Genomic DNA, 11,208 nt, shown 5'->3' on the forward strand with positions numbered 1-11,208 from the left:
TGCCATTTTTTGTTGCTTTATTTTATATTTTGTGGTGCAGCCAGTTGAATTTATTGCTAGCATGATCCGCGGCTAATCTGACTTGTAGCATCTAATGTTGACCTACGCTCTAAAGAAATGATGGTGTAGTTAATATTGAGGGATGGTCCGGAGAAACTGTGCAAACGTCAAGCCTCATTTGAGGCCAGTTAAATAACCAGAGAAGTACGATGGATGTGGGAAACTGCTTTACCACATTGCTTTTAGTGTAGTCTCACATAGCCAGACCTATCTTCACATTTCATACATGAGCTCAGCTGGCTGCTGTTACAGGAAAGCCCCCTCTGCTGCGTGCCGTGTTGGTATGTGTGTCTGCTGCTGCCATATGTAAATGTACTTGATAGACATGCCCTGTGGTATACTGACTGCTGTACTCATATATCATGCTTTGGGTTTTCTGCCAAATAAGTGCTGATGACATGCCTCATCCTTCCCTTTGTCTACCTCCAAAAATGAATCACGGCACATTTAGTAATTAACCTACATAATGGGCCGGTTGCTCCTTCCATATGGATATAGGCCTATACCTTTTCATTCCTATTTGGAGCCAATAAAAATCTTTTTTAGATATAATATTTTTCTTTCTAAAGATATATTCCCTTACAATTTAATAGTCAAAATAGGTAGAATCATGTTTTCAGTGGAGTATCCTTTTATCTTGTAATACTGTAAAAAAAATACTGTTACTGTATAAAAAAAGAAAAGAAAAATACTGCAATATAAATTCTAGATCATATCGCCCACACCTACTTGAGGCTGGAGGCATAGAGAAGGAGGTATGATTAGTCCACAGAAATAATAGTAACTGCAGTAAAGAATTGAGGGTATAGATTGATCTGCAGAAGGATTATATTACTGTTCTACCCAAGGGGGTGTGATAAATTACGACCACCATGACCAAACGGGAGCTACTAACTTTAACAAAAGCCAAAGTGTGTGTAAAAATAGAGACAGGGTATTTACTGGTCTGCAGAGACCACATCTCTGCTTCACAGAATACTTCCAGAGAAGGAAAGTACATTTTTTCGCCAGTATCTCCCGCAGGTTGTACTTCCTAAATTCCACCCGCATCAACTACATTTCTTAAGAACGGGCTTTCCCAAAACATAACAACGGTACACTTGCAGCTTGTGGTGTTTTGCTTTGCCATTCTGACACACATACAGTACACATTTATCAGCCTGCAGATGCTGCAGCACTGCTCTGCAGGCTGATAAATGATGAGCGCTCTCGAGAGCCATGTGTTTCTCTGCCTGACAGCAGCAGAGACAGACACACCAGCAGAGTTTTCATCACTTTTTACACCCCATTGACTGCTTCACCACCCTGCAATGTTTCATGTCTCTTGGTGTGTGTGGGAGGGGGTGTGTAACTGCCTGTTTGTGTCCATAATTGCAGCGCAGAACATCTACACTTGGGTGGATTCCACTGCAAAGCCGTTAAAGTGACATTATCGGAAAGACGAAAGAGAGAAACAAGTGAGGGGAGGCATTAATGATAGTGTGGGAGCTGCCCCACATGACAGCAGAGGGTTTGGTGCAAGAAAACAATTGAGGAACCGCAGGCTGAGGGGATTAAGAGCTGCAAGCTGTACTGAGAGGACAAAACAATCGGCAGAGTTAAATCAGTAGCAAATGCTATAATTAAGGAAGTGATAAGCAAGCACATAAACTATAACAACTCAAATATTAACTACGAAAACACTTGCTTGACATCGTCCCAGTTTTACCATTTTTAATGGCATCAGATCAGTTCAAATATCAAAGCAAATCATTGACTGAAGCCTTAATATCAGACTACACTGAAACACACTGAGAAACCAAAGAAGATATAAACAATTCAATTATTAACCTCAGAGGAGGAGTGTCACTTTCTCCAAAACCTCGTAGCCAATGATAACCCAAATTGTTTGGTTTCATCCCGGTTTTCTGCACAACAGAAACGAATGCACCATACTATCACCTGGCAATGAAATCCTCTCCTGGTGCCATAATTTTACTCAGGAATGTGTTATGGCCTGCAAATTTGAATAGAATGGAGAGCCACGTCAGACAAGTTGGCAGGAAGATGTTTGTCTGGCAGAGACATGATGGACGCTTGCCATAATGCACACATGTTCAACAGAGGACTACATGTCACAGCCTGACACACGCTGGTCACTTCCTCTGAAATAGTGTGCCATTACTCAACCAACAGCCTAATGCCTGCTCTGTGGACTGACATTCATTTACACACTTTTGCAGTTTTGGTATTTACTAAGGCTTTGATTCAGCAAATGAGGGAGTGAGCAAGTGGAGATTCAGTGTTTTGCTCACATTCATGGAATCATGTTGGCTAATGCACAACTTATTGTAGGAATCAAACCCTTCAAAGGTTAACCTTGCAAGGTAATGCAGTTTGTTGATTTGCTGTAAGTACAATCCTCACTCAGCTGTCACTTGAGTCAGTGACTGAACAAAGAATGTAAATATAATAACTTAAAGTATATAATAATTTCACAGCTCAGAAATAATCTCCTTAGTACTTAGACATTTGTATTTGATGTTCCAGCTAGAGAAGCCATTTTTAGCGCAGATGGAAAATTAACTGAATGAAAGCTTGGTGACTTTGGTTGAACAGGGAGTAGCTGATATTGTATGACACATCTATCAAGTGCTGTAGAGCAGTGCTATGACGATTCAAAGGCTAAATGCTGAAAAATAAATCAATCCCTGCAGGCATCCACAGTGGAACCACTGAACACCTCGAATGAGGAAGCGTAAATCCAGTGTTAGTGTTCAGAATTTCTAATTCCCTATGAGATGACCTGTGTGTGTGTGTGTGTGTGTGTGTGTGTGTGTGTGTGTGTGTGTGTGTGTGTGTGTGTGTGTGTGTGTGTGTGTGTGTGTGTGCATGCTTTTGTGTGTGCCTTCAGGGTTTCTGCACAGTCCTTCTTGAACCTTCTCCGTCTTGTCATGTTGCAGTCAGGGGAGCAGTCTTGATTAGCCATGCTTGTATATAGGTAGAATTACCATGTAATCACTAGTGTCTCTGTGTTGTGTCCAGTGTATACACCTCATATCCACGCCACATGTGTTAAGATGTCACTCTTGGCTTTTGACGAGTATTCAAACCATATTTTACCAGACAGATGGAGTAAAAAAACATTCTTATTGAAAAGCACCAGCCTCCGGGGGATACTGACAGCGTGTGAGGGTTACATTTGTGCTGAAGTTCAGACTGAGTTTCCTTTCCCTGTCGAGGCTGCATCCTCTTGACAGCAACTGAGTGACAGAAAAGTGCGCCCCACTTACTGCACGCCTACATGTATTGCTATGTATCTGAGAGCTTGAATGAACAGTCTCGTCAGAAGCATTTATTTCTAGAGAGTACAAACATTAGGGCTGGGATGATATTCTCCCGATTCAATACTATCGCAGTACGTAATTTGATATGTATTCACATTAGTTAACAGCAGCATCATTGCTATACTGGATATAAGAGTGGTAAATAAAATTATATCTGAATTAAACTGGTATTATTTTGTTTTTCTTGCTTATCAAGCATGTGCAATAACAAAATAATAAATAAGATGTTAGGCCTAAATGAACAGAGCCCCTGAAAACTGGACAGGAGGTATGATCTAACCTGCAGGGTGTCACACCAGCACTCACCCATTCACCAGCGACAGGTAAAAACTGCTGCCTGACAAATTAACTTTGCTCTACACTTAAAAAATCCAAGCCAATTTTCAGAGTTTTGACACTTCAGTTTGCCACAAGAAGAAGACTGCGTGATGCCTCCATCCCAGTCAATAATCTGAGCAAGAAACATGCAGTCATGACACAAGATGCTGTGTGTGGTGCATTCAAAGCTGCTCAAAACCCCTGGCTGAAAACACAGAACTGGATGCTACAAGACAAACAAGAGCAACAACAAACATAAATGTGTGAATCTGTGCAACCCTTACCTATGTGCAAGCACACACACACACACACACACACACACACACACACACACACACACACACACACACACACACACACACACACACACACACACACACACACACACACACACACACACACACATCAGACTTTCCACACAACAATGCAGAGGAAGTCTCATCAAATCAAATATCACATGGGCTTAAGATCCTAAAAGAGAGATATGGTCCTTGGACACTTATAAAGGATGCAAGAGGGAATGGGGGTAACAATGAATTGTTCACTCTGTAGCCAAGTGCTTTAGCAGTGACAGGAGTGAGATATTAAACAATTAAAGCAGGCAGACCTTGAACCGCTCACACTAGCATATATGGAAATTTGATTAAGCCTTAATAAAAAATATATATATGTGTTTCTCTAAGCCTGACAGCAGTTATGAGTGGAAAGGATAATGCTCACCATATATTTGCTTTTTTTAAGACTAGTCCACTCACCTACATTGATGAGTATACATACACATGACATGCAGGATAAAAGTGTAGTAAACCTACACAAATATGGTACAGAAACATGAATGTGTGTAAAAGAGTTCATACTGCAAACACTAACATTATGGATGTAAGTTTATCAATTTGAACTGTAAGTTTAATTATTTCTACTTATGTGCCAAAGAAGCTTGATTTACCTGCTACAGACGAAAGGCAACAGAAAACAATTTTCATCAATGATGTGAAATATCAAGTTTCAAAAGGGTAGTGCTGCAACACAGTGTGCGTGGTGCTTCATTTCACTGGCAAACACAAACACTGAACTCATTAATGTTTTAATGGTTAGTCTGAATTGATTCTGGAGTCTGAAATAGGTGTGTGAGTGGAATGCTAACTCCCTCTGCTCCACACAGGAGTCAACTGTAGCAACTAGGGCAACAGATAGAGACCAAAATTCACTTTACAAACATGAAATATGACAGGAAATTCCCTCCGTCTAAGGCTCCTTGTGTGTCGCCACTTCCATCTCAAGGAAGAAAATTATAACACTGGGCCAACTGCCCAAAGAAGAAATATCTTCAGCTGGTAGAATATTGAAATGTATAGGGGGGAATCATGTGACACCTCTCTGAAGAGCTGAAATCACTGATTTGCTCCCTCTCACAGACTTCCTCTGTCATCAGTTCAACAAGCTCACTTAGCTGAACAGCCACTGATGAAGGCCAACTAGACCGAATGCTACCAGCAGTATTGCAAAAACTATGAGCAACAGTCTGGCAGGTCAGTGCTTTGTTTTGTAATGTTTTGCATTGGCAACCCAGCTTAACTGCTGCAAGATGTTACAAACATTATTAAAAAAATATGGTCCCATCCCAAAGGCAGTTTCATGCAGAGAAAGACAGATATCCCACATTACCTGAGAGCATCACAGAAGGTTCAAGCACCAAAAGAGCAATTCTGGTGGAATGAAAATGCTCACGCCCACATCCACATGATAAGAACGGTCAAGTGACTGATCACGCCTCCCGCTGCGTCCACACATACAGATGGTAGACAGTAATAGGCAGTCTCTGGCCTCTCGTGAATCTCTAGCTCTGTGAGTATGCTGCATTAAGCACTTTATTCACATACCCTGACTGGACAGTTGTTTTCTGATGCAGACAAACACCTTGACCTCCTCTCTCTAGCTCACGTTTTCCATTTGTTACACAGCTACTTCTGTCACTTGTGAACAACCAAGTGCAGCACTACGAATGTCCTTCACTAGCTCGAGTATCCATGACTGACTTTTCATTCCTCCTTCGAATGTGGTCATTCAGAACAATGAACACATTTGATTTCCAGCGTGGTCATCGTGCTTACAAGCTCTGATGGAGTACACTCTGGCCATAGTGTTTCTCCTACCACTGCCTCAGGGTCAGCCCGCCCCCTCAACAAGACCCCCTCACCCTGAAAGAGACTTAATATTTTACTTATGTTATAAATTCTTGATTGAAACTGTATTTTGAAAGTACGGGTTTTGCTTCCTTATTTTTGTGTTCATCCTCCCTGCTGTTTCTGCCATTGACACCGCTGCAGAATTAAATGGCAATATAACTTCTGATATTAACACTGTAAGGTTTATGTAGCAGAATAACTCAACTCTCTCTTAACATTTCATGATGTTTTACCGTGTAGTTGATGCTACCTCCCCCAGCGTACCATCCAAATCCCCGAAGCAGTCAACCTAGGGGAAACACTGCTACACTTTTTACCTACAGACTGTCTGAACTGTCTAATATTATCTCGACTTTAGTGATTTTATCAGCGAGTCTTTCAGCGTCAGCCAAGGGTGCAAAATGCTTTTATATTTCACACAATGTACATTCAAACCACCCACGCCTTTATATATGGGCGCACATACATAAGAACTCTGACACAAAACAAGCGTTCAGCCGTTCTTCCTGTTCCTGGTCCAGAAAAGAAAGGGCTGTGAGCTTTCAAAAATCACTTCTGAAGACTTCAGGATTTGAGATCCATTTGAGCTCTGGGGACTGTTTCCAGTCTGCGTAGATGGAAAGTTTCCACTGCAACAATAACATACCGTACTGATGAAGTCCAAGGAAGGCAGAAACTGTGCGCCAGTGCTTTCTCGCACTTTGAGCCAGGCGTGCACACATACACACAAACATTCACTGGAAGCAGAGACCCTGAGGCAGCACTCTCAGCCACACAACTTCTTGCATCAAAACCTATTTAGATGCCATTTTATGCAGCAACACTGACATTTCAGATCAGTAGTAGCATCACACACTGGCTAGTGGCTCATAAACGGCATCATGAACTGGCCATCATCTAACCCTTACAAGATAACAGACTTTTTACTAGTAGCCTACAGCCAAGCAGTATTTGAACTGAATCTGAGCACTTGGTAATCTACACTCCAGGGTTGTTAAATTTAGATAGTGTCATTATCATAAACTATAGATACACCACAGATAAGAACTAAATTATGTAACAACAAATGCAATGCACACATATTTCTTCCACTGAATAATATAAAAGAGCCCTGTTCAGATTGCAAAACAAAGCGCATTACCGACCGAGTGCTGAGGCCACCCACCCTTTGCTCTGGGAAGAGATGTACATTTTTCTCATTCCATTCTCCAACACGTTAACATCTGTCCCAGGTCTAAGCTCCGTGGGGCTGGGTTGGTCACGCCTACGGCAAGCCGCTTGAGTATCCATGCCTGCAGGCTACATGTTTGCTCTTCACTCATACAGGACACATACCTGCAGGCTCAAGCGTAGCACACAGTATATCCACCTATCACTCTGCTTTGTCTTCACCTCTCAAGACACACCTGATAGCTTCTCCACCTCCTTGCAATGTGCATCAATCATTCATTCTTTACTACAGAAATATATGTAGATTATATTTTTATACATACAGGTTGAAGACATGGGAAAAGCAAGTGCACTAAAGCAAAAGAAATTAACTACTTAAAACATAACATGTTAGTATTGTGGATTATGGTTGTCATTATTTCTAACACAATGCTCAGATCTTATTAGTCGTAGAAGGAATGGGACGGCACTGGTTGTTTACAACTTTGAACTTATCAGTCAGGGTCATTGTCTTGTAATTACTTTGGACAGAAGAGAACTGCAGACTTTGCAAACAGCACTGACAAAAAAAACTGTGTCAAGTGGGAGATACAGAAAGAATTGCGCAACAAGAAAGCTGACAAGAGCGACTTCTCTCAGTCAGCAGCGTATTTTCAGTGGATATACTGCACTGTGAATGACTACGCAACTAAGCTCCTGTAATGCAAGATCCTAATTTAAAAGGATAATAGCTCCAAACTTCGCTCACAGTTTCACTCCTTCCATTGAGGTCAGGGGTCAGATCAGATTCCCAGCAGCATCCCTAGAGCTGGTAGGCTTTTAGCGGTTTGCTCAAGGACATTTCAGGAGAGCGAGGGCGGCTTGGACCCAGCCCTTCAGGTTGAAGGGAAATCTTTCTGCCTGCCTACTCAAGATTCAAACCAAACAAATTCAACATCGGTGCACAAGGAAAAAAAAAAAAGAAACATAGCAATTTTACAAGGCAGCCAGCCCCTCCCAGCATGCAGACATGCCTGCACACCAAGGAGACTGAGTGTGTAAGTGTCTGTGCGTGTGAATTATGGCTACCAGGAACGAGCTCAGCATTCCAGCACACACAGAGACACACAGTTTTCATCAGGCTTAAATGACAGCGCTGTGATCGACTGTTATTCCCAAAAAACTCACCATTTCTTGGTGCATTCCACCATCAGCTCCTGATAGGAAGCCACGAACTGGAATTTGGAGGCATGCTTCCCCACACGTTGCAGTCTCTTCCACACAGAGGCCATGTTTCTTTGGGAACGGGTAGTTTCTGTGTACCTATCCCACCCTGGACTTCCTTCTTGGGGCTTCCTTCGCACGAATTCACGCTAATGTTTATAGGTAACTGAGCATATCCAACCCGCGTAGATACATAGCTAATGTTTTACCGGAAACACATTGAAAAAAGAGAAAAGACTGCACACCCAGTCGTGGCTGCTGGTCTTTAAAATCTGCCTGATAAATCCAAATATAAGGAAACGTAATCTCTGCAGCGGTGGTGGAGGTCTGATTTGACGGCGCACATGATGAAAATTATTCCATAAATTTGAAAGGCATGAGGAGTAATCCACTGGGTGTGAACATCATATTCCCATCTGGCAATCTCCCTGAAATGAAAGAAAAAGACAGTCAGTAGAGCAACAGCCGGACTGTGAAGCTCCGGCAGTCCGGACTACCTCGCTGACTTCTAACGTGAAACTCCACTAAACGTTACCGACACCGGGATGCTTTGTCCGCTTAACGGTTTTTCCCTTACTGCCGCCTGTAGCAGCGTGGATGTTAAAGCAACCCAGCCCATTTACATCACCAACGTAACACTTTGTTAATGTCTAAGAGTGTGTTGAGGGCTCCGGTACCATCACTTCTGCTGCCAGCACGGCGTGCCGGGGGTGGGCTATTTGCTGGCGTGGCAAGCTAACTTGGAATGTTTGATAATAATATCTGAATTTATGAATCGGGACAGTGACAGGGAAGCAGTGACATTACCTCAAAACAAGTCGTGTTAACCACGCAGTCTACAAAAACTAGACGAAGACAAACCACCCGGAACTGAGAACCAAATAAACATTTTGTAAACATGGAATATTTAGTGGAATGTCTCTGAATCCAGGTAATAGTCCGAGCCGTTGCGCTCCGCTAACTGGAATGATTCAGCTGCTAAGCTAACGACTTAACATGTGAAAGTAGGTTAACTGTGTCTGTATGGCACTCACCTTGCTGTGATATCCAACGCCTTATCCGTGTAGTGGCCTTATCAGCAGTGTTAAGAGACGGCGAACTGTCTGGAACAAACTAACAGCCGAGCAGGCGTAACGTTATCCCGCTTGCAAGCTAATTATCGCCTTCTTTGCAGCAGTACCAACACCAGCCATACAGCTAGCTCGCCTGCTAGCGATGACGGCTAGCCATCACAACACCGCACGAGCGGAAACCGTTGCTTGCCACTTGATACATTTGCTCCACAGGTAAGCGCGAGCTCAGTGACTCAGGAGTCAGTTAGAAACGACATTTAATTGAGTCTGTCCCACAAGTCTGTTTAACAAAAGTGTTGCGACCCCAGGCAGGAATTCCCACAGCAAAGTACTCCAATTGTCAGTGATACTTTGACGCTCTGTTCCTCTGGAGTGCGTGAAGCTAGCTATCATTCAACACGGTTCCCGTTTGCGGTGTTAAAAATAAAATCGTTACTAATCAAAGTAACTAATAGATAATAGGACACATAAGTGACTTTTATGAAGAATCTGTCCTGGGTCTAATTATAGTTTATTTTCTTCTTTAAAACGACGGATTCGACGCATGTGCGGAAGCCTTTTTCGTTCTAATTGTGACACGTTGATTTTATTTTGAAGGCTAATCATTTTATTTCCGGTCTTGATCCAGATGTATCTGGCTGCTTGACGCAGCTTCACCTCTCCATCATTTCGCCTGCCGCCTGGACGACTGAAGCCTGAAAAAACGCCCCCGGGCATCAGCCATTGGTGGGATTCTTGTGCCATTTACAGATTGTTTACGGATTCATGAGGCATTTCAGGGTTGTTATTATCACACTGGCCAAATCCAACATCCATCAAAGACATTTAATCCTTGACTGTGGCTGTAGATAAAATGTTATCTGGCTCTGGGTTTTCTGCTGTCCTGAAGACTCCACATTCAACAGCCAGCTGTACAACATTTGTTGGTTGTGTATGACGTCCCCAAGGCACAAAGTTTTAAGCTAAATGGTAAATAATTTAAAGATTATTGTATAATATATATCATTAAATATTCTTATATAGCTCTGTGTGTAAAAGTGCTTGGGTATGGGAAAATAGCAGCCAAAGTGGCAAAATAATTTCAAAGATTTGGGATGAAAACAAAACATTTAGTTCACCCAGGACACAAGTATCGAAGCTCATCCCCTCAGGGTAGTGCTAATGAGGATGAGACTTCCACTTCCTGGTCCTGTCACATTAATAAGTGAGTGTTAACCTTGTAGCCCTGCATGCCGGGGGGTCTTTTCCACATGTTGAGAGGAAATAAAACACCTACCATCCATCAGAAATCAATACCCCCTCCTCTACACACACACACACACACAGGACTCTCTCTCTCTCTCTCTCTCTCTCTCTCTCTCTCTCTCACACACACACACACACACACACACAGTCACACACACACACACACACACACACACACACACACACACACACACACACACACACACACACACACACACACACACACAGTCACACATCCTTCACACTCTCTGGCTGTAACCACAGGCTTGTAAATGCATAGCAGGGGAAGGAGGAGGAAGGAGGAGGAAGGAGGAGGAAGGAGGAGGAAGGAGGCCAGGACTGCAGAGGGAAAGACAATATGAGGCAGATTAATTTAAACTCCAATAAAAGATATGGTTGTAATCACAGGAAATTGATATCTTATCCTTTTATATGCTGCTCAGGGTTATACGCTGCAGCAGTGATGGTGGATTTATTTTGTTTTCTCTCTCTCTCTCTCTGAAGGGTCCGGATGGCAGAAGTCTCTCCTGATACTGTGAATTCAGCTCATCAGAGAGATCCAGCTGAATATGAGAGAAAACAGTGCCAGGAGTATTTCTAATGACCGCTTTGGATAGCTATAAACAC

At 42.6% G+C, this 11,208-nt stretch overlaps 1 protein-coding gene across 6 annotated transcripts in view; it reads right to left on the reverse strand.

Annotated features, from left to right (window-relative positions):
- The window catches only part of ehbp1 (EH domain binding protein 1), a 133,237-nt gene extending 123,507 nt beyond the window's left edge, over positions 1 to 9,730 (reverse strand). For 5 of the 6 annotated variants that reach the window (XM_070977126.1, XM_070977129.1, XM_070977128.1 and 2 more), the window contains exons 1-2: positions 9,298 to 9,727; positions 8,228 to 8,691 (exon numbers count right to left, since the gene is read on the reverse strand). In XM_070977126.1, coding sequence (XP_070833227.1) covers positions 8,228 to 8,331 — 104 coding nt within the window. In that variant the 5' untranslated portion in view covers positions 8,332 to 8,691; positions 9,298 to 9,727. Of the gene's footprint in view, positions 1 to 8,227; positions 8,692 to 9,297 lie in introns of all 6 variants that reach the window. The other variant, XM_070977124.1, reaches the window with a different exon arrangement.
- Between the last annotated feature and the right edge of the window lie 1,478 nt (positions 9,731 to 11,208).

Source organism: Chaetodon trifascialis, chromosome 13 (genome assembly GCF_039877785.1).
Source record: "Chaetodon trifascialis isolate fChaTrf1 chromosome 13, fChaTrf1.hap1, whole genome shotgun sequence".
Taxonomy (NCBI): Eukaryota; Metazoa; Chordata; class Actinopteri; order Chaetodontiformes; family Chaetodontidae; genus Chaetodon; species Chaetodon trifascialis.